We start from the raw sequence: 25033 nt of genomic DNA on the forward strand, positions 1-25033 counted from the left end.
TGCTGCTTTCCATTTTCTTCTCATCTGATAATGGTGATACCCAGAGCACTCCCTGGTAAGCCCCCCACAGGCTGGTGTCTATCTCAGAGTATACCTCCCACTATGAGTATACACTTAGGATCCTGATAGCTATTGCCAGATCGCCCTCCATAGAGGTTGTATAGATGATCTATAAGACCCTTCTGATGTGGATTTCTAGGACTGTAATTGACCCATGGGTTCTGGTGTCCAGCGTGCACAGAATGTCCTCCTGGTTTCAGCTCAAGCATTGATGCTGAACACTGAAGTACTTCATAATTTGCTCTTCCTATTTGACCTTCTTGTGTTTGAAATTCACCGGAGCTTGGCGTTTCTCTGCAGGGCTGAGTCCGGCAGAACTCTACCCGCTCTGATCCACTAAGCCTTGTTTTGTTAACACAATCCTGCAAGATTTATTTGTTTGGCTTGGCTTACCCTGACCTCAGACATTCTGTTTTGTATTATTTTTAAAAGCGTGCAGGTCTCCATGGAGGCCTTTTTCTTTTCAAATCTAAGAACCAGCTGGGGGAATGAAAAAAGCAGGTGGGACACTAGGGCATATTAGCTGAAACATAACTCATTAGAGGAGCAAGTGTGTCTTTTCTTAACCATGGCATTATGAATGTGGGTGAGTTAATCACCATCCTGGCTCTATCTTTAGGCCCACTAATTTAAGAAGACAACAGAGAAATGGAGAAACAATAGCAATGGTGATGGTGGTTAACTTTGATTGAACATTTTCTGTATGCTGGGTGCCATGTTAAGTGCTTCCAGTGCCTTAACTCATCCCACATGATGTGCCTATTGCTGAGGAAGCTGAGGCTCCAAGAGCTTAGATAAATTGCCCAGCCTGGGTCACACAGCTGGTAAGAATGTGCTGCCGCTGGGATCTGAACCTAAGTCCAGCTGACATCAGGGGCCTGCTTAACCAAAGTAGATCTAGTAGAGTATATGTTGAGTTTTGAATTTGTCTTCATTAAGCTCTTTTTCAGTTCCCCTCTTGGATCAGGTTCCTCAAGCACATAATCCCACCGTCAATTCCTATCTTACCTTACTCTTTTGATCTGCTGGATAAATTACAATTTCTTAGGAAGTGTCCTTCTAGCAAAAGACTCCTCCTTTTCTCGCTAACCCCGGTGGCTCTTACCCATCATTTGATGTTTCTGGCTTATTGCTGGATAGTCCTCCTGTTAACAGTTCTGTTTGTTCTTTGTTTTCCTCAAAAATAAATTATTACTATTTGTCTCTAAGTGTAGTGGTACACTTCAGACTATATTAAGACTATAATAGCCCTGACTCTGGAGTCAGACCAGGGTTTGAATCCCAGCCCTGCCACTCCCTAAGTGACCTTGAGCAAGTAACCTGACTTCTCTGTGCTTCAGTGTCCTCAAATGTAAGATGAAAATAATAATAGTAATAATAATAACCACAAGATATACCTACAGAATTGCTAAACTCATGTTTCAGTCTCTGGGATTATTCAGAAATGGAAAGGATATAATTCATGCTTAAAGAAGTTTGTTGTATAGTTAGGGGTGGATAAGAAATATAAAACATTCATGTTTATGTGTGTGTTTTTATTATTTACATATATTTCTAATCATATTTCCCCAAACATATGGTGTTCAACTGGCATCTGGTGCAAACTTCTAACTTTTCCTTGATAGCAGATAGTACAGGTCCTGGTCAAGGTATTCAATAAATGTTTGTTGAGTGAATGTGTGAATGAATGGATAGTGTGGTACAGTCATAGTAGGGTAGGGCCAGAAAGGGACCTTGGAAATCATCTAATCCAACCTGCATGTTTAATAGCTGAGATTCAGAGCAGGGAAGTGAGTAGACCTAGCACACACATCAATTATTGTAGTTCCATGTAGAGACCCCCTGGCTCCCAACTCCCATATCACCCTTTTTCCTACTACATGTCTCCACTTGTCAATGTTATCATTTATCTTCCCCATTTAAGAAACTATTAGTGTCTTCTGATGGTTTTGGTAGCAAACAAGTTAATCTAATTCTGTAGTCAGGAAGTCCATGTTTTCCACATTTACCCACAAGATGCCTTCTCCTTGTGAAGGCAGGGGTGCTAGGATGGATTCTGAGCCACAGCTAATGGCCGAGGCAAGCTCCAAATAATGAGGGCTGGAGGAAGATTGAGACTATGGTTGGATGAGCCCTGCTGATCCTAAATGCAACAGGGACTGCTTTGTCACTTGGATAGTTCTTCATGGCCTACCTCCCTGGTTTGGCTATACTACTCATTAGCCACTTAATCAAAGACGAGAAGAAAGGATCCATGAGAACGAGAGCAAGTCCATCTTCTTGTGCTGGGAAAGCTGGCTCATAGTATCATAGCCTCTACCTACTCTGATAATTTTCCTGTCCTTGATGCCATCTCCCTCCATCAATATCTGCTCTGCCCCCTGGTTATATCATAGATAAATGTGTCTCCAGTGGAAATTAAGCAGCAGTTCTGAAGGAGAACTTAATAACCCTTTAACTTCTTGAGTGGTGTGTATTAAAAAAATAAACAGAATTTGACTTCTCTCAGCCTGCTTCTTAATTCAAGAAAACACTTACTGAGCACCTGCTCTGTATTTGGCCTTAATGACAGCCTTCCGCTCTCATGGTATTCTCCTTCTGGTGGAAAGATAGATATTTGGGGGCAGTGACTGTAATACATTAGAGACCTGTGCAAACCTTAGTGAGCACAGAAGAGGGATTGCCACCGTTGCTTTGGGACATTCTTAGGAAATGCTTCATGGAGAGGTTAATACTTGGTGGGGATTTGGGGAAAAGAATTAGCTTTGCATCAGGCTGCAAAGGAGGCAAATGTGAATACCAGGCCTCCCAGCTCAAGAACATACTCAGCTTGTCACATGTGGGGAAAATGACTGGAGTATAGGGTGCATGAGGAGTGGGAGTGGGAGATAAAGCTGGAAAAGAAACAGAGAACAATCGCTTTGGGGTGGGCTTTGTGCAGCAAGGTAAGCAGCTGGAAATCATGTCATAGAGGCAGTGGGGACATACCTGTCAGATTTTTAAGCTGTGGAGTGACGTGATCATGTTTTCATTTTAGGATGCACATGCTAATAGTGGTTTAGAAGATTGGCTGGGTAGGAGTGGTGGCCTGAGACTGCATGTAAATCCCTGCCACATGGTCTTTAGCTTCTCTACCTGCAACTTGCATTTGAAAAGGGACAAGATGACCTACTTTTTCTTTAAAGCAGAGAGGATGGAACCAGAGCCACACAATGTGTTTGAGCTAGCATCCCATAAAAGCAAGTGCTGTCAACTGCTTCTTATTCACCACCTTTGTCCCAGCCACTTGCCCAGACGCAGTTCACTCCCTACATTCCACTTTACTCTCAATCTACCTAAGCTCTCGCCTTGTGGTGCCTTCCACTGCTTATGATTACCACTCCTCTGCCCACTCCTCTGCCCACTCCTCCCCACTTTTGCCCCTCCTTACACCCTGTCTGGCTTTGTCCTTCAGCTTTTGCTTGGCTAACTTTACATTTACTGCCAGCTCTGCTGTCAATCTCTACCATTTAGAGTCTGGCTCACTCCCTGATGAGAGGAGCTCCCACTGGCTTCACCCCAGCCCTGCCAGCAGCCCCTGCCCGGATGTGCTTACACACAGGATTTCAGTAGGAATCAAGGGTTATTAATTAACCCAGGGTGGAGCCCATTATGAAACATCCCAGAAAGCTGGAACAAACCAAAGGGACTTCTGAACTCGCAGCAGGGAAAAATGCCTTTTAATTGACTGGGATGACTTCACCACAAAAATCTGTCTAGCTGTTATGCTAAACTGGAAACTAATCTATTAGATTGTCTAAGGAATCTTCCACCCCACCCTGACCAGAATCTCCCGAGGAGGGAAGTCAGGCCCGCACATAAACAGGACTTATGCTTTGAAATGGATTCTTTTGGATCCTACCCAGACTGGCTGCATTTTCCAGTCGCTGGGAAAGAGAAGGGAGACTGGTATCTGAGAATAAGTTTGTATGTCCTATGGTGTCTACCTTTAATATCACAGGGGAGATTTTTAAGGTACTGCATACTTTAGAATTCAGCCTAGGCTGAACCTGTCTGGGACCACTTCTCTCAGGAAGTTTAGAAAGTGGCATGAGAGTATTTCCATGGATGGTGTTGTCTTGGACTTGGAAGGGACTGATAATAGCCACTGCCTAATCCCATGCTTACATGCCATGCACACACTGAGCACTTCATGTGGATTAGTTCATTTCATCCTCATAGCTTTCCTGTGAAGAGTAAGTATTATATAGTTTCTCAATTTCCAGATGAGGAAATGAAAAGGGTCAGAGAGGCTATAAGGCTGCACAGCCTACAGGTGGCAGAGCCGGAATTCACAGTCTAATTCCAGATGCTATTTTAGCAGGCAAGGTTTATTACAGGAAAGTGAAATCCAGGCATAACTTGGTGAATTTCTTCTCATGTGTAGAGAGAGCTGGCTTGTGCCTGAGACTTGTTCCAAGGGACACAAGCATGGCATCCAAGCTAGTCCTTGCCTGCCTTTCCTTCTTCATCCCCTCCATTATGTAGCTTAGATTGTAGTACTAGCAAACCCCTTGTGGCTCCTTTCCTGTCCTAACACCATCTTGTATTTACCCCATCTATGCCTTTTCTTATGGAAATCTATCCTCCTGGGACATGCTTTTCCAAATTTTGCTTGTTTTCAAGATTTAGCCCTGGTATTATTTTCTATTCTTCCCCTGACCACCCAGAGGAGGCAGGGCGAGTTGCTCCTTATCTGTGTTCTCACACACCTCATGCATATGTCTATTATTACACTTACCAGATTGCTTTGGAATTACTGGTCCACCTGCCTATCACTCCCCTTAGACTCTGGGCTAATAGAGAACATGGATAGTACCTTTATTCATCCTAAAAATGTTTATTGAGTGCCTACTATGTGCTAGAGCTACAATGGTGATTAAAAACAGATGTAGCCTCTACTGGATAGAGCTTAAAATCCAGTGGAAGAGTCGGACATCAACTGCATCTTCAGTCTCTCTCTCTCTCTCTCTCTCTCACACACACACACACACACACCCCACACATCTCATAATTACAAGCTGATTAGGAGCTGTGAAAGAAAGATTCACAATGTTATAATAGCATCTGTGGGTAGACTACCACTGGGCACTTGTTTGCATACATAGTAGGTGCTCTGTGTACTCAGATACATGATCTGTGTCACTTAATATCTCTAACTTATCTGTGATAGGGAAAAATGAAAAAGGAACAGAAAATATTGGATCCACCAAAGAACGTCCCGGGAGATAGACTCATTCAAATATCCTTTTGCCTGGTAAACAACACAGGTCAAGCACTAGTTTGACACCAATGATATAGGAAAAGCAGTGATACAGTATCATACAGGGAAGGCAGTGCTTGACATTAAGTGAGCCACCATCTAGGAGTTTACCTCTATAAATTCATTTAATCTCACCACAATTACACCAAAGAGACACTGATGGAAGTAAGACTCAGCAGGGTTAAGTGTCCTGCCCATGGCTGCATAGCTAGTAGGTAGGAGAGGTGGAGGCTCCAAAGATGCTCTGGAGCCCACACTGCTGACCCTACATCTTACTGCCTTACACCCTCCTGTAGAACTGGGACTCATCATGGCATATTTCTTTGCTCTAAGTCATGATGCTGGTAATAGTAGAGCCAAACTACCCCCACTTTGTCTCCTCTATTTTGAAGTCTGGCATTGGAGTTCCCAGGAGAAGAACTTGACAGTGATAGAAAGGTAGCACCAGACAGGTGGCAGAACTGAGCCTCATCTTGGGGGATCTGGGGTTACACGTTGGGGTTTGGGAATGCATGTTAAAGGAAGGAAGGAAGATTGGCTACTGCAGGTCCGCTGTGTACTCTTCATCACTCTCCTGCTCCTCACATGTTTCTATATTCAGTCCTTCAGCAACACCTGGGGTGTGAGTCTTGTTATTGTCCAGATGAGGAAGCAGGCTAGGGGACGCAAAGTAGGTGTTTGCAGAGTTAGTGGCAGAATTATGACTGAAACCTATATCTGTCTGTTTTGAAAGCCCATAATTTTCCCCTTAACTCACCTGTTGCCTAGCCAGACCTGGAAAAAAGGCTTGCTTTGTCTGGCCTAATGCAGTTTTTCTGATTGATTTTCTCGTAGACCATAGACAGACAGCCCATCTGGGTTTTTTGACCTCCCTCTATCTGTGTTGCTGGAACCTTTTTCTGATCCCTGAGCAATAGCCCTGAAGTTCCCCTCATGAGCTTATGGGTGGGTTCTCAGCCTGTTTAAGATAAAGTGAACCAAGTGACCTCCCACCCACCCCAGTGGACCTACATTCTGTCCAGACAGGGAGGAGACCAGCAGCCCACCCCTCTGGCTGCCAGGAAAAGCAAGGGAAACGGGTGAATCTCCACTGACTGGGCCAGGACATACCAGGGCCCCAACTTTGCGTTCATTAGACAGAACTAGGTTTTGATCATTTGTCTTAATTTGCTTATTTTTGTACAGCCACTTTGGTCTCCCTCTGGCTGCCTTTGCTCTCTAGGCTCCTTCATGTCTATGGGGATAAAGGGGCCAAAGTCCTCAGGCAGCACCAAGGCTCTTCCCAACCTGGGACCCTCCTGCCTTTCTCACAACCTCTTTGCCTCTTTCTGCTCAGTGCTGCCCCCAAGAGTCTTTGGAGGAGCCAATATTTAATTTAGATAGTCTCTTGTTTATAGCAGCTTTCCCTTTGGTGCTGCATCTTGGTTTCCAAAAATGTTATTTCTATGAATATCTATCCATCCGCCTCTTCTTCCATCCACATACCTATTTGTTTATGTGTTCACCTTCTCTCTGGAACCTAGGTCTCTCACCACTCCTTTTTTTTTGTAGTCTCAAAGCAGTTTACAACTAGCCTTCTTTCCCCTGAATACCTTCATGAAATTTAGTATTTCATAGTACCAATAATAGCGATAATAGGACTTTTGTATATTAATCACTTGCTGCACACACACACACACACACACACACAGCTCTGATACTCTGGCAGGAGCTTGCTATACATACCCTCACTTCATCCTCACAGTGACCTTGTAAGTTGTGTATTACTGTCACAGGTCCCACCAAGCACGTTTAAGTTGGCAGAGCTGTTTTGAACCCCTGGTTCCCAAGCAGCCCATACTCTATAAAACACTGTATTTTCCTAAATCTCACTGCTAACTCACCCCTCATTCCTGGATATGCATCTACTGCCCATTCTGGTTTCTTCTAACCCTTGCTTTAAATGCCCTTTGCGTATCTTTATTGGGAAATGACACTGAGATTCTGGAAGCTAATAGGCTCATTTTTATTAATGCTTATTACTACTGTATATTTTACTTGTATAGAGAAAAATTTATTGTTGCCTCAGAAGAAAGAAAATAGTTTGAGACAGTTCGGTGTGATGGACGAAGCTGTGCCTTGGATCAGAAGAGCAAGGGATCGAATCCTGACACTGCCTCTTATTACCTGTGGGACTTTGGGCATGTGACTCTGTGTTCCAAACTTCAGTTTCTTGATCCAAAAAATGGAGATGATGATAATAGCAGTACTATCAGCACATTGTAAGAATTTGATCAATTTTCATTAAGTCAGAGGGGATCCTGGATCTAGGTTGATCATTTGTAAAAGGAGGAATTGGCAAATGCATGGAGCACTTTCTACCTGCCAGCCCTCCCCCAGCCACAACAGATACCACTGCTCAATGAAGGCATGCTTCCCAGCCGAGCTTAGGGCAGCCTCATTATTCTTCACACAGCAGCCAGAGCTGGCAGTAAAATGAAACCCATTGGTGACCCCAGAGGAACTTTCAGTTCTCACATTCTGTGGGTTTAATCCAAGCCTGCTTAGAAAGGATGGCAAATTATGGATAAGGTGGTTGAATCCTGAGAGATGAGCTCAGCTAGTAAATATATGAAGGGAATGAAACCAAGAACTCCGAACAGCAGACCTCTGAATCCTATTCTGGTGATCCGTAGCCTGGAGCTGTCTGCTAGAGCAACTGTTTTCCGGTTGTATACTTTAGAACCATGGTCTTCCACGGGGATACCTAGGGTTACCTAGGTAACCTCTAGGTACCTGAGCATCTTTGGAAAAGCAGGGGCAGGGGGAGGGAGGGAGAGGGAAAGAGGAAGAAAGAAAGGGAAGTGAGAATGAAAAGGAAGGGAGAAGTAGGAACAGGAAGAATGAGAGAAGGGAGAAAGCTTAACCATTCCTTCTTCTATATCAATAATTCACAACCAGGGGAGATTTTGCCCTCCAGGGGACATTTAGCAATGGCTGGAAACATTTTTGGTTGTCACAACAGGGAAATGCCACTGACATCTATGGGTAAAGGCCAGGAATGTTTCTAAACATCTTAAAATACACAAGCTAGCCTCCCACAGCAAAGAATTATCCAGCTCAAAATGTCAATGCTCCAAGGTTGAAAAACCCTGTTCTAGAGAGAAACAACTCAGAGATGACACCTTTTGTGTGGCGAGTCCTGTTGTTCCCTAAAGATAGGTGATGGTAGTATAATTTATAGTGGTGAGGGCTTCCCAAATCAGACCTCTCCAAAGAAACTTCACCTTCACAGTTCCTTTTAGTCAGCATCGTAGCCTTGGAACAAGGACAGGGCAAGGGCCTTCTCTCCCATTCTTACCTGACCAAAGACAGTGAGGCAGAAATTCCTGTGACTTCCCCCAAGATCACACAGCTAGGAAATTCCAAGAATGCAGTTGAAACCTAGGTCTATCTTAGCCCATGCTGAGTGATTTTGCAACACAATCCCACATAATAAATGTGTCCCCTGGCTTGTACCCAGTAGCTCAGCAGAGGCCTAAAGTCTGTTGAAATCTTTAAGGGCTGGACCAAGCCTGTTGTAAAAGTACCAGGATTTGTTTTAGTTGAATATGGTAAGATGCAGAAGTGACTTACATGAATGATCAAGTTCATTGTATTAGTAGTCCTCTAAAAGTAGGGATGTCACACCACTTTGGGGGACCACATGAGCACATGGCCAGTCAGGAGGCAGAAGGAGCTAGGGGGAAACGTGGGCAAGAGCCTTTGTTATGGTCTTGCAGGAAAGAAAGGGCAAGCAGGGTAAGCAGCCTTATGACTGGCTAGTTGGAATAGCTTCAGCAGGCTCTGGGGTCTAGGGGGCTGTCCTTGGTTTTCTGGTACCTGGCCTTTGAATCTTAGGGGGATGGTCGCCTGGAGTGTGAGAGCCCCATAGAGCAGGTGGTTGGCACATGGGCTTTGGATTGGTTTTGGCTTGCATTTGAAAGGCATTCTCTGTGGTGAGTTATTTACCATCTCTGGGAATTGACTAAAATTCCTGTGAGAGGCAGTCTTTCCAGGGTCAGCAAGGCCTCAAGATGTCAAAACATCAGAATACCGAAAATAAGACATGGTTACTACACCTGTGTAAAATCCAAAGCCTCACCATACTACAGCTTTTTTTTTTTTTTTTAGATTTTATTTATTTATTCATGAGAGATGGAGAGAGAGAGAGAGGCAGAGACACAGGCAGAGGGAGAAGCAGGCTCCATGCAGGGAACCCGACAAGGGACCCAATCCCGGGACTCCAGGATCACACCGTGAGCTGAAGGCAGGCGCTCAACCGCTGAGCCACCCAGGCATCCCTATACTACAGCTTTTTAATAGTCTTTTAAAACAGGACTCTTTTATTTCCAATTAAATCTTATATATAAACCTCACATTTAAATAAATTAAAATATAAAAATTACTGCTTTTCTTGATTCTTAGCTGGAAAACCCTGAATCCTTTGAACCTTCAGGAAGTGACTAAAGCCCCCTCCTTAGATGGCCTCTTCAGAGGTAATTCTCCCGCAGTAATCCTACCATGACCTCCAGGCCCACTGCTCCCCTTGCCTCAGGTTGCAAGAAGTCTAGTAGAGTAGCTAAGAGCAGGGAGCCTGGAGCCAGACTGCTTGTGTTCACTTGGTCTGTAACCTCCCAGCTGTGTGACCTTGGGAAATAAATGCAGTGTCATTGTACTATAGTGCTCCCAGCTATAAAGTGGGCATAATACTAAGAGGACCTACCTTAGGTAGTTACTGTCCTTAGAACAGTGGCTGGCACATAGGAAGGGCTTAAAAACTATTATTCATTTTAATCATAATGTAAATATAATTTACTATATGAAATTATAAATATATTACCACTGGAAATACCAGTGGTATTCATAGAGCTACCTCCTCTCGTCCTATTACGGCTAGTCAGTAGTATCACTACTTTCATTTCTGCTTTTCCAAAGACTACAACTGCTGCTTCTACTTTTTGCCTCTGTTGCTCCTGTTTCTCCTACTATTGTTTCTACTGGGATAACCACTGCCACCACCACCACTGGACATTACTACCACCGAGTAAAAGTAATGTCAGCCAGGTCCTTAGAGTCAAAGCAGGTGTGAAGGTGCAAAAAAAGGCATGATCCATCACTGCTGGGCCACCAGTGACACACTCATCCTGTTTCTCTTATACCCTTTTTGCATTCCCCTTCTTCTGGGTTTAGGGGAAGTTATTTATGAAGTCTCCAGACATGTGGGGCCATCATTAATGAGGCTCTGTATGTGATTCTAAATTGATGAGGTGTTTTTTTGGCACTGGATATGGGAGTGCCATTGTGAGTTAGCAGTGCAGAGGTCCACCCTGCTCCTGGAAATGGACAGAAGACCCCCCCTTCCCTTGGCTTCTTGACATGGGAATGCATTGATTTCAGGTGACTCTTCTTTCTTGACACTGCCCCTTGCAGTCCCCATTGGGAGATTCGGTTCAGGTTGGCCCTGAGCCCTATCTGGATCATGCTGTTTTGGAACTACTGGTGCCCCTGGGGAAGAAAATGAGCATCTGAGAAGAACTTGGCCTTTAGAAACCAGAGTCCCTGCTGAGGAAAAGGAATCGAGGAACAGCTCCTTTGCAAAGAGGAAAGTGGCCCTTGGTCTCCCCCTTCCTGAGCCCAGCCTTAATTTGGAGATATTTCACAGTGGACTTCTGAAGGGGTGACTGGTTCCTACCAAGCTGCCTTAAAGGCTCAGAGCAGAAACCTATGGGGACTTGCAAATCAACCTCGGGAAGAGAAATTAGCTATGTCTTGTCTCAGAACTCCCAAAGCCTGCTCCAAAATAAACACATAAGCTGTGCCGGCAGGGAAAGCTTGGGCCTTTTTTCTTCTTCATTTTAGAAACTCCATGTGTGCATTATTTTAAATAGGCGCCAGCACACGAGGCCCTTTTAACAAGATTGAAAACAGATGGGGCCTCAGGCTGTTCAGTAGCTCTCAGAAATGAACATGGGAAGTGCTAAGCCATCTTGTGTCCAGGCAACGTTCATTTTCTCCTCGAAGCATCAGTCGGCCAGGCCTCTCATTCCCAGGGAGCACAAGTCTGCTTCCTGCATCAGGTGTGTCAGCCAGGGGAAGGAAGTATCTCCTTTCACTGAATATTTCCGTGTTTGCATTTACTTAACCCTTTGGCAGCTTGGGAGAAAGGAGGATTGTGCTATCCTTGGAGGCCCCAGGCTTCTGGAGCTGGTAGCATTAGATTTACCATCCTTATTATCAATGGGATTATGATCCTTCATGGTTCACATCTCTCCAAAGGCTCCCAGTCTTGCTCCATCTATTAGCCAGAGTCCTTCCCATAGCTCTAGACCCTTCGTGGTGTGACTTCTCTGGCATTCTTCCTGCCCTTTCCTGCCTTGTCCTTGCTTACTCTGATCCAGGTACACTGGACTTCTCACGGTTCTTTAAAATCAAGGGACAGAAAACAAGTGTTGGTGAGGATGTAGAGACATTGGAACCCTTGTACACTGATGGAAGGAATGTAAAATAGTGCAGCCACTGTGGAAGACAGTATGGCAATTCCTCAAAAAGTTGCACATAGACTTACCATATGATGAGCAATTCTACTTCTGGGTGTATAACCCAAAGAACTGGAAGCAGGGACTCAAGTAGATGTTTTTAAATTCATGGTCATAGCAGCATTACAATAGCCAAACGTAGAAGTAACCTAAGTGTTCGTTGACAAATGATGTGTAAACAAAATGAAATCTATCCATACAATGGAATATTATTCAGCCTTCAAAACTTGAAAAGGAAGGAAATCCTGACAAATGCTTCAGTGTGGACAAACCTTGAAAACATGCTAAGTGAAATAAGCCAGACATAAAAGAACAAATACTATATGATTCCACATATATTCACATTGTAAATATACTTAATGCCACTGAAGTATATGCTTAAAAAACAGTTAAAGTTGTGAACTTTATATTTGGTGTATTTTACCACAATGAAAACAAACTTTAAAAAACAAGTGAGCACACTCTGCTTTAGGACCTTTGCTCTTGCTGTTGTTTTTGCCTGGAACCATCTTCCCCAAGGTATCCTTACCGTGGTTCTTTTTTATTTCTTCTTCTTTTTTTTTTTTTTTTTTAAAGATTTTATGTATTTATTCATGAGAGACACAGAGAGAATGCAGAGACATAGGCAGAGGGTGTAGCAGCTGCCTGGCAGTGGCCTTCACGTCTACATCTCAGTCTCCAAGCCCCCAAATTGTCCATCATTCCTCTGGGGAAATGTGGGGAAACTTTCACACCTGGTTTGCTTAATCCTATAAATACACTTTTCTGAACATTCAGCAGAAAAGTGTTTGAACATGTGGAGCAAGCTCTGCAATGAGGAGAAGTAGAGAGAAGCAGATGTCAGGGGGACATTAACCATCATTCTCTTCTGCATAGTTAAGCTGTGGTCTTAAAATTCCTGAACATTTGCCTGATCTGTTGCAGGAGCAAAAGTTTGTGGCAGGTGGCAAAGTTCTTTCCTAGGTCTCTCAACCTTAAAAGCTCTAGGGGCTGAGGTGGTGCCACCATTCTGTCCCCCTAAAGGCTTCCCCTCCTTCTCTTTTCCCTTCTCTCTCATTCCCCTTCCCCACTTTTCTCTACCCCCTCTTCTTCCCCTTCTTCTTCATTTCCTTCTTTCCCTGAAGACATTATCAAAAGCTTTCACTTTTTTTTCTTTTAAATATTTTATTTATTTATTCATGAGAGACACAGAGAGAGAGAGAGAGAGAGGCAGAGACACAGGCAGAGGGAGAAGCAGGCTCCGTGCAGGGAGCCTGATGTGGGACTCTATCCTGGGTCTCCTGGATCAGGCCCTGAGCTGAAGGTGGCGCTAAACCGCTGAGCCACCCAGGCTGCCTGCTTTCTTCACTCTTGTAGCTGATCTGGCACAGGGAAAAGGACGGATGGGCACAATGGATGTTTTTCTTTGATTCTCACTTGCTGTTGTTTCTTGCGGGTCCAGTTTTTTTGGGAACCGGAGCAGGAAAGGGTGACTAGCAGGGCAGAACTAGGGCATGCCTGGGTGCTCTGGCTGACATCCACCAGAACCCCACCTTAATCTCTACTCAGTGTACATCTAAGCCCTGGAGAACAAGCAATACTGGGCCGTGAAAAAATTTCCTTAGAAATCAGAGTGCCACATTTACTGGTGATTTTTTCAAACTGGACTTCTTGAATTCTTTCATTACCAAATATGATGATGATGGCGGTGGTGATGTTGAATCTTCATCATTATCTTCATTGACAGTGTGAAGATGATAATGTTGCTTATGAGGATGGTGATGGTGCTAACATCTTAACCCTGTGATCCAGACGAAAATCCTTACTGGGATCAATCCACTGTCCTCTCTCCAACCTCTTCTTTCACTCACTCCCTCACTATCTCTGTTCCAGCCACACTGCCTGCCTTGCTGCTCTTGAGCTACATACATAATGCTCCAGCCTCTAGGCCTTCCTCCTTCCTATTCTCCCTGCCTGCAGACCCTTTCCCCCTCTTATTGTAGGATTTGCTCCCTCCCTTTGCTTGTAGCACTGATAAAGTGCCACCTTCCCATGACCCTCCTTATTTGACATAACACTCACCTCCCAGCACTCTGTCCTCTTACCAGAATCTGTTTCTTTCCCTGACATATTGTTTATTGTTAATGGCCTATTTTCCCCACTAGATACAAGTTCCATGAGAATGGGGAGTTTTGCTCATTTGTGGTCGTGTCATTAGATCCTGTCCTTGGCATAGTAGCTGTCAAGTGCATGAATGAATGGATGAATGGAGTCAGAGTTGTAGCTCTCTTGCTCCATAACCTTGTGATCTTGGCTGAGTCATTTGTTCTCTCTGCTCCTCAGTTTTCTCGTCAGCTAGTGGAGATACTAATACTTAGCCTCATATCAAGAGGTTGTTGTAATGATCCAATTAAATAACATAACCATGATAGCTAACATTCATTGTGCACTTATTTTTGCTTATGCACCTTGCTAAGGGCTTTTATCAATTCATTTGATGCTCACAATTACCATGGGAAGGCTTATTTTATAGACAAGGGACTGAGGTATAGAAAGGCTAGCCTGCCTCAAGTTTTACAGCAAGTAAGGCATAAGAGCTCACGGACTCGCGGTCTGATTCTGAAAACCAGCCTATACCAATCACTTTGTAACCTGCAAATCACTGTTACTGATTTTTTTTTGTTTAGTTTTTAAAATGTGGTTAACTCCATCTGATTTTGGATTTTCTATTACTTGAACATTTAAGAATTTAGGGTTTGTCATTTTAACTTTTCCTGTATTTTTATATTTATTTTGACATGTTTTTATGGATTATTGCTCCCTGCCCTGCCTTCTACACACACACACACACACACACACACACACACACACACAAAGCATTATGTTTTGATGAGCTGAAGATACCTTTGCATCTACACATTGTAGCTGGGTGCTTTCACTGAGATGCCAGGCACTGCTCCTGAGTGAGATTTCCTCATCTGGAATGGGCCACTAAGAGAGTCTGCAGACTCTCAAAGCCTCTTTTGTCTACAAGGTGAATCTGAACTGGTGGAAAAGACTTCAGATGCCAGGCAAGGAAGTCACTGAGCCCACTGGGCCCTCAGAACTAAAAACACAGCCTGTGCCGGGAAATCTACAGGAAGCAGTTCTTGCTGACAGCAGGCCTTGGGCCACCTGCCAAGTGTTTGCAGGAGCGGGGCAGTTGGAAGAGGTAGAGTGGTGAAGGAGGGGCAGGGACCCATGGGCTTTGCTGACATGGGAAGGTTTGAAAATTAGGGCAGCCACATGCACAAGCAAAGCCCAAAGCCAGCCAAGCAGCCCTTTAGCTGACCCAGCTCTGTGCAGTAGAACAGAGTCACCTCTAGTAACCCACTTGGTGCAGTGTGAAGGATGTTGGCCTGGGTTTGGGTCCCAGCTCATATAACCATTGGGTTGTAACTTTTAGAAAAATCACTTTGCCTCCCTGGGCCTCACCTCTGACATCTACAAAATAGACATTCATTTATTCAATGATATTTATTTGAGCATTGTGCTGTATGTCAGGTACTGGTTTGGGTGCTGGGATAGAGCCATAAATGAAACAGACCTCTGCTCCCTGCTCTGGTGAGAGAGATGGACAATTAAATACTAAAGTGGAATGGATGTAAATCATGTCAGATGGGGAAAAGGGTACAATTATGTCATTGGGATTGAATGTCATAGGGAGAGTTCAAGCAAGGAAAGGGGGCATGGAGTACAGCAGGTGCTTTGTAGGGAGGTGCCTCCTGGGGGTGCCACTGAGTAGAGATGTAGGTGGAGTGGGAGGGTGCCCTTGTTGCCATCCCCAGGAAGCTCTAGGGGTTGGGGGACTGGAGCCTGGAGTTTGCTCAGCATGCTTGACAATGGGAAGGTGACCAGTGTGGCAATGGCAGAGTCAGACAGAAGTGGGGAATAGGGGATGGTGGAAGGCCATATCAAGGAGGTCATCAGTTCTTTAGTGTCTAAACCACGTTGGACATTAGAGACCAGGTAGCGCTTAGGTTTTTTGTGTTTAGTGCTACTTGATTATTGTTGTTGTTGTGCGTCCTTCTAATGAGTCTCTTAGACGTTAGGAGACTCTGTGAAAGAACTTAAGACATGAAGAGGATCAGAGTACATGCAGAATGCTGATTGTTTTTAAAGGAATTTGTTAATGACACAGTTTGGTTCCCAAGAGTAAACATAACAATCTGTTAGGGATTAGAGTGGAATTTTGATGATAACTTGCTAAAGGATGCAGGAATGCCCTAATCCTACCTTGAAAATCACCACCCCTGTTCTAGGTTCCTAAAGTAGCCAAATACACAGGGAAGAATAGCAAATAAGTCCTGGAATACCTTTAAGCTTTAGCTGGCCTGGGCCCCCCACCCCAGTGCAGGGCTCTTTGCTAGAGCTGGTGTGAATCCTGCAGTTAGGCTCCAGATCATTTGTGGATGTTATTTATTAAGCATGTGGCTGTTATTACTAAATAGACCCAAGGTATGACAAACACAGTTATGAAGAGAGAAAGCAGGACATCTGGGACTTTTGGCAATCATAGTTTACTGCTGCCAACTCATGGAAGAGAGAGCAGTAGAGGGAAAGGTGGATGCTGAGATGAGCATCTATGAGGAGCTACAGGCAGAGGAGAGGAATCGACATGATGACCACCCACATCATCAGGCACTTAGCTGCAGAGAAGCCAGTGTCACATGTGGTTGCCTGGCTTTTCAACCTAGCAATGACCTTGCCATCTGTCACCTGTAGCATTATGATACCCTGACCTGCAGATTAACAGTTCCTCTGCATAGGGTGTAATGGGAAAGGTTGGAGAATGGGGCTGAGGGTCAGAGGTTGACCACCCAGCATTAGAAAAGGTACTGGAGGCTGCCCACCTTCTCCTGTCGACTTTGTGTCTGTCTCTTTCTCTCTCTTCCTTCTGAAAAATCTGTGATATGCTTAAGGCTTTGAAAAGGGACACACATTCTAAGGTTTAAGGGTACAGTCTCGACCAGATGGGTCTTTACAAACTGGCAGGAATTTCTAGTATCTTATCAGCCATCCTTGGATTCCAGAACAGTCTGTCTGCAAGCTCCTTGCCTTTCTCAGGAACTCTGGACAACATCTTTTTGTGTCAAAAGCCTTCAGTCAGGCTTCATGGTCAAGGCTGAAAGCTGCCACCTTTGCATTCCCACACATTCTTGGTTTCTTGAGCACATTCCCATCAGTCATCCAATTGCAAGTCCCACTTTCAGTTTTTCTCTCATCGATCTGTTGGCCTAATAGCATCCTTCAGCTTATTGTAATGATGACTGCACACACCATTTCCATTCTATCATCAACATCATAATCACCATAGATGCAGTTATTAATAAGCAACCATGAATACCCCATGCTTTCAGTAATATTATCTACTTGGCATCACGTGCTTGCCAGGTACCAGTTCCAGGGAGAATACCCTACGGGTAGCCAAATACCCTATGGGAAATTGAATGCATTCTGTCTTTTTCCCTGTGTGCATGCGTGTGTATGCTTGTGTGTGTACATGTCCATGTGCGTGTGTGTTTCAGAATGGGACATGAGTTTAATTATAAAGAGGTGCTTATGTTGCCTTCTGATCTAGGGAGTTGTGGAAGAGATTTTGTTAGTGGATAGGATTCCAACCATATCTAATACCTGTAACAGAGCTTGGAGACTAGAAAATTCTTTGTCAATATTTGTTGTTAAATATGTAACCACTCCCCTCCACTGAAGCCTCTAGTGTTTTCCAGCGGCTTCCTACCCCCCCCCCCCCCCCCCCACACACAAAATGTTATACCCTACTCCCTGGAACCTGTGAAAATGATATTCAAAAGGGACTCTGCAGATGTGATTATAGTTACAGACCCTAAGATAGGGAGAGTGACCCTGATTATTCAGGTGAGCCCACACAAGCCCTTAAAAACAGAATTTACTCTGGCTAGAGAGAGAAATGTGGCAGAGGGGAAAGTTAATAGATTTCTAAGAATATGTGACATACAGTGCAAGGGACCTTAACTGTCTTGGAGAGGCTTCCAGCTGACACCAGCAAGGAGGCAGAACCTCAGTCCTTCAACCACAAAGAGCTAAATTCTGCCAACCACCTGAATGAGCTTGGGAGCAGTTTCTTCCTAGAGTCTTCCAATAAAAGCCCAGATGATTGACACCTTGATTTGGGCCTTGTGAAGCCCACAACAGAGAAACTAGCCAAACTAATATGGGCTTCTGACTACAGAGCAGTGAGATAATAAACTTGTGTTGTTTGAAGTACTTTGTGGTATTTGTTATGAAGCATGCATATATGCATATACTTTGTGGTATTTGTTATGAAGTATGCATACATTTGTTATGTATACATATGTATGTATACATCATATACATAGATGAATGCACTATACAATGCACAGCAGAGTTCAAGATCCTTCTGGACTGGTCTCTGACCCACTTTTCTACCTCTGCTTCCTATTATTTTCCTCCATAAACTCCATGCCCCAGCTACAAAAGACATGTCACCATTCCATTGATCCAATAGCCCTGTATTCTTACCTGTGCTTTCATTACTAGATGCTTAGATTGGGCCTTTCCCCTCCTTTCTGCCTGGAAACACCCTCCTCAGTGTTATAGGCTAATGGATCTGGCAATGGACAGTTTCAGAAGGCAAGCTACATACATAGCATTAGTAGATATCTGCTTATCACAAATAAAAATAACATTTTATTTAGCAAGCATTTTTGAATACCTACTGTGCTCCTGAAGCTGGATATGAGGCAGTGAAGAGCTTTCTAACAAAAATATTGCTTGGCATTCCTTTTTCATAAGATGTGATGTGATAATAGATTTTTCCTTCAGTGATAATTGAGGGATGCTAGTTGAGAAATAAATATCTGTAAAAATGAAAGGCACTGTAGATGTGATAAAATGAAAGGCACTGTAGATGTGATAAAATGAAAGGCACTGTAGATGTGATTGACTCAGTTGATTATAACTCTTTCATTTTAAAGATGAAGAGAGGGCAGCCGCGGTGGCTCAGTGGTTTAGTGCCACCTTCAGCCCAGGGTGTGATCCTGGAGACCCAGGATCGAGTCCCACGTTGGGCTCCCTGCATGGAGCCTGCTTCTCCCTCTGCCTGTGTCTCTGCCCCTCTTTCTCTGTGTTTCTCATGAATAAATAAATAAACAAATCTTAAAAAAAATAAAGATGAAGAAAATTACAGTGGATAGTGAAGGGTTTGCCTGTGGTCATTGTCATTAAGTCATTGTCAAATCCAAGGTTTAGATCCCTGCCTCAGACAACAAGGCGAATTCCTTTCCCACTATTCTTTGATTCTTCCATGTACATGTTTTTAAAAGTCATAAACAGGAAATCTCAGGTAATCCAACACTTTCAGGTATTGTTGTGATCAGTGTTGAAAGCCTCCCACACCAGGTCTTAACAAGAGCAACAAAATACAAAGTCCCTATATGTGCGTAATACTGCAAAAATCTACTTGTCTTTTTTTTTTAAGGTTTTATTTATTTATTCATGAAAGACACACACAGAGAGAGATGCAGAGACACAGGAGAGGGAAAAGCAGGCTCCTTGCAGGGAGCCCGATGTGGCACTCCATCCGGGTATCCAGGATCACACTCTGGGCCGAAGGCAGGCACTAAACCGCTGAGCCACCCAGGGATTCCCTCTACCTGTCTTTAATGATGTCTAGAGACAATCTCCCACAAATGTATAACATGACTATTTTCCCTTTCAGAACATTCAGCTGGTTTATTTTATTGGGCTGCTTCCCTCTTAGAATATTATACTACTTGATATCAAGACTTACTGTAAAGCTGCAGTAATTGAGAAAACTTGGATCAGACTCAAGGATAGACAAATAGATCATATATGAAGTCACTTGATGTTTGACCAAGGTATGGTCAAAAGTAGAATTTAATCCTTTCTTTAATGCCATTAAAGAAATGCCATTAAATTGCAAGGTATGCAATTCTATTGGGAAGGAATAGTCTTTTCAATAAATAATTGCAAAGTATTTGAATAACCATTTGGAAAAATTGAACCTCAAATCTTACACAAAATATTAATTCTAGATGGATTACAGATGTAAATGTGCAAAGACCCTATTTCTAAAAAAGGTCATATTTGTGGGTATCAGGGTTAGGGTGTGGATATATCTTTTGGGGAAGACAGTTCAACCCACTGCAGTTTCTACATGAGCTCTGAGGCTCTTCAAAAATAGCTGTTCTTTGAGATTCTACCGAGGACCATCATGCTATCATGAAGGAGAAGTATTTGGATACCTCTGTGTTCATATACAAGTTTTGTTTGTTGAAATTTTTAAAGAGTAAAATATAGAAGAGTGCCCTCTCTTTACTACCGTGGCTCTCTATGCTTGGTCCAATAGAGGCTTGCTACCCCTAACAACCAAGGCATTTACCTCCTGTAATTATTCATAAACAATAACTGGGAAATAACTCTAGAAATCTTGACCTGAACATGATGAACTTCTAACTTGTATATCTAAACCTGAGTGTGTCTTTTTTCCAGATATCTCTTTCCATTTGGGCAGCAAGACAGCCCATGAGGCTTTGCCACCTTGGAGTTGGAGATTCTATCATTCAAGATTGATTTATTCCTTTTCTTCAAATTTTTGGTGCCCAAATGTTCTGTGTTGCAACTTTCTTCTAACTTCTTTTCTCCACACAGTCAAGCAACAACTTTTATTGCTAATTCTTTTTTGTATTCTCACCAGTGAAGTATCTTAAACATGATGGGACTGAATTTTTAGGGCCTTAGACTTAATAAACAGGTCATTACCACTATTTACTAATCTGGACTCATTAACAGAGCTCATTGCTTTTCACCTTGCCACGACATAATGAGGCTATTAATTAATGCAAGAGACATAAGTGTCCTGGGTTTTCTTTAATGCCATCTGGGGAGATGACTAGGTCTTTGGTCATAATTCTGTTAAATGTTTCCAAGGGGATACATTTCAATCACTGTGAAATGATATTTTCCTTCAATATAAACTTGCTTTTCTCTTAAAATGGGCTATTTTAAGGTCCCTAAAATTCCCAGTTGTAATCCACCTGGTTCCTTATTCAGCTAAACAGTGGGGGTAGTGGGGTATAGCAGTTAAAAGCATAGGCTGGAGGTCAGACTGCCTGGGTTTAAATCCCGGCTCTGCTACTTACTGTGTACATTTTGCAAGTTATTTAATCTCTCTTTACCTTTTTTTTTTTTTTTCCAATCTGGAAAAGTATGAGGATTAAATTAATTCATACATGTAAAATGCTTAAGACAGAATCTGACACATAGTGAGTTTTTCATATGTAAGAGAAGTTATTTATATTCATTTAATCCTGAGAAATAGCTTTTGGCATCTATTGTGTAAGAGGCACAGTTTGATAGTATGCATTTTCTAGGATGGGGTTACAAGTTGAAGTGTCTGCACCCTACAAAATTTACATGTTGAAATCCTAAGCCCCAATACCTCAGAATGTGACCTTATTTGGAGATAGGATCTTTATAGAGTTAAGTGAGGTCATTAGAGTGGACCCTAATGCAGTATGACTGGTGTCCTTATAAAAAGGGGGTCTTTGGATATGGAGACATGTATAGAAAGAAGACAATGTAATGAAAAGGGAGAAGGTGGCCATCTACAAGCCAAAGAGAGAAACTTGAAACAGATTTTTCCCTCACAGCCCTCAAAAGGAAGCAACCCTACCAACACATTGTTTTTGGACTTCTAGCCTCCAGAAGTGTGGGAAAATAAATTTTTGCTGTTTAAGCCACCTAGTGGTGGTACTTTGTTATGGCTACCTTAGGAAGCATGGTTATGATAACCTGGAATCACTGTCCCCAGGGAGTATATAACCTGGTAGAAGGGATGTATTCCATAGGGCCTTGGTCACAAGCAACAGAAATTCAGCAGATCTTGCTTAAACAAATAGGAAAACAAAAAGATTAACTTATAAAGATACAGATGTATTGCAGTAAAGCCTAAGGGCAAGATTATAGCTGGCACATAAACATCAAGACTACTCATCTCTTGTCTCTGCCCCTCTCTTAGAGACTGTGACATTTTTCCCTCTGCCTCCTTGTTTTCTGTACTTTCCCAATCCAGATAGCAGAAAACATGGTCTTTGGTTATACTCAGGGTTTGTATATTAAATACAGCCTGTAGAAAGAAACTGTGTGAATCACTCAGCAGTTTTAAATTCTAATACAAGGGCACCTTATTCCTCCACCCTGGGTCAAGTGCCAGCCCCATCAGCTGTGACTGAGGGGCTGAGAACTATTTCAATGCACAGCTCTGGTGCTTCTACTGTAACCATGTAGGTGGATGAGGGAGGGGCTATGACCAAAAGAGGTAGCAGTGGACAGATGATGAGGAGGACTCCATTAACAGTGATAAGCAAGCACTAGCTGTGATGCCATACTACTGCATAACCTGAAACTGGAGAAATCTAGGGAAAATGTTATATTGAACAGCCTTTGGCCTCATGTAGTCCTGAAGCTGGAGTTGCTTCTTCCACTTTCAAGAAAGTAGAAATCAGTAGTGGCTAATAGCATGGGTCTGTGAATCGGAGACATAAGAGTTTCAATCCAACTTTGCCTTTTACTATGTGACCTTGTACATAGCACCATGCCTGTGCACCTTGGATTCCTCATGTTTCAGAAAGGGAAGTAAAACATTATCAACTTCCTAAGATTCAGGTGAGATATAAGTGTATACTTGGCACATACAAGTACCCAATAAATGTTAATAGTTTTTAGCATCATTATTTTTTTATGAATCCTTTTGTGTTTTGCTTTCTCCTTCAGGCTGAATTCTCAGAGTTGAACCTAGCTGCCTATGTTACTGGGGGCTGTATGGTGGACATGCAAGTCATGAGAAATGGGACCAAGGTTGTGAGGTAAGGAGGACTGAGATATAGAAAACCTTCATTTGAGAGGCATGTGTGTGGGTACCTCACAGAGCTAACCCCTCTCTCTGCTGCCTCTGACCGGACTCCCACACCACATGTACTTTCACATACTGAGTGTTACTTTCAAAGAGTTTTAGGTGTTGTTGCGATTGGAATTACTAGCCACACAAATAATATGGAGAAGCAATGGTGGTGTGCTGGAACGAGCCCTGAGCTTGCAGAGAAAAGACTGGAGCATTTATGGCTTTGTGACGCTATTTCAGGTATATTATTTAGTCTCTATTACCCTCAGATTCCCATCTGCAGCATGACGATTGCAACACTCAAGTAAGAGACATGTATGTGAGGGTGCCCTGTTCATTCTAAAGTGCTATACAAATGTAAGGGTTTATTAGAATGAGCTACAGCCTGCTTCCAGCATATGGCATACTAAATGTTCAAAGAATCCCCTCCTAGGACATCAAACCTAAAAGTACTGTATATACCATTTTCCAAAGAATCTGTTTATAATGTATGCTGAGCTTGAAGAGGAGTAAGGGAATTCTGCAGAAGCCCAGAAAAGTCAAGAAAGTACAAATCAACAGAAGAGATAGAATTGTGTTATATACTTCTACCTATTAACATATTTCTACCTATATTTCTAATATTAATATATTAACCAGAATAATACAGACCAGGTCTCCTGAGAATTTAGCTGGGGGAGAAATAGGATTCAGATTTGGGGAAGTAAGGAAAACAGAAAGAACTTTTGAGGAAGAGGTGGCATTGGTTTTGAGCCTTGTCAGTGGTAGAATATGGGCATTCTCTGCGTCATAAGGGTAGGAAACAGTCTTTGTAAATGCAGACAGGCAGAAAAAGAGAGCATGTTTGGAAAATTATGATAATTCAACTAATTCAGCCATCATTTACTGAGAGACTACCATGTGCCAAGAAAGACATTATTTGGCTATTTCTAATAATGATGGGCTAGATTATTTGGACCAACCTTGCCACTGAAAACAACTTAAAAAACTGGTTTTAAATAATGATCATCTTGAAAGTCTTCAAAGAGTTGGCAAGACATTAAGGAATTACCAAGAAGAGAATAATGAGGAAAAGGAAACCCAGAAAGATGAATAAGTACAAAAGTTACCTTTTTCTTGAGAGCATTTGCGAAGTCTAGCAAATTTGAAAATTGATTTTGATAGCCTAGCAGGAACAAGGGAGACAGAGGTCAATGTCCAAGGCCACACAAGGTGGGAAAAGTAATGATAGCCCCCCCCCAATAAGCTGAGACCCCAAAGGACCACATCTTCAAGATAAATGAGAATTATAAGTACATGAGTCCTCACAAGTAGTTGCAGTTTAAATTGCAGTTTGATTGAACTTCTAGGGAGCCTTAAACGTGGTTTATGGTGATCCCAAACATGCCAGACATAAAAGCAAATTGTATGTAGAGGAAGGTACTTTCATCCTAGGCTTGATAAATTTTTTTTAGAATAGCTAGCATAAAGCCAAAGATAACCAGGCACAGACACCATGAATGAGAAGAAACAGAAACAATAGGCAACAGAAAGAGACCCTGAAAGATGTAAGGTACTGGACTTATCAGAGAGCAATTCTTTAAAAAAATAATAATTAAGTTGAAAAAAATCAGATTTGAAGATATCTTCTAGAAATATAAAACAATAGTAATAAAAAGTGACACAACCATTTTTTAAAAAAACAAATACAACTTCTAGACTTGAAAACTGTAATAATCAAAATTGTTGGATGTGTTGTGTTTAGCAGCATATTACACACCATTGAAAACGTGATAATGAAGTGAAAGGTGAGCTGAAGAAATCTAATGAAGCACAGAGAGAAAAAGAGAAATGCAGGAGAGTTGATCAGATCTTTTGAGAAAATCTTACATTTAAACAATCTCAAAACGAGATGGAGCAGAGGCAATATCTTAAAAATTGATGTTTGAGAATCTTTCAGAAAGTTACCAAACCACCAAAACCAGAAGCTCAGCAAATTTCAAGCAGGATCAATAAAAAGAATTATACACCAACACGCAATAGTGTAAGTATAGAAAGATGAAGAAAAAGCATCTTAAAAACAGCCAGAGAGAAAAAGGCAGATTCTTTATTGGAGTAACAGACTGAAAGCTCCCAGGCAGCAGTGGTAGAATGACATCTTCAAGATGCCAAAAGAAAATAATTGCCAAGCTC

General features: G+C 42.6%; 1 protein-coding gene across 2 annotated transcripts in view; it reads left to right on the forward strand.

Annotated features, from left to right (window-relative positions):
• SYN3 (synapsin III) overlaps positions 1 to 25033 on the forward strand; it is a 456205-nt gene that overhangs the window by 64165 nt on the left and 367007 nt on the right. For both annotated transcript variants that reach the window (XM_041755595.1, XM_041755596.1), the window contains one exon: positions 22735 to 22826. In XM_041755595.1, the coding sequence (XP_041611529.1) occupies positions 22735 to 22826 (92 nt within the window). The remainder of the gene's footprint in view (positions 1 to 22734; positions 22827 to 25033) is intronic.

Source organism: Vulpes lagopus, chromosome 5 (assembly GCF_018345385.1).
Source record: "Vulpes lagopus strain Blue_001 chromosome 5, ASM1834538v1, whole genome shotgun sequence".
NCBI lineage: Eukaryota > Metazoa > Chordata > Mammalia > Carnivora > Canidae > Vulpes > Vulpes lagopus.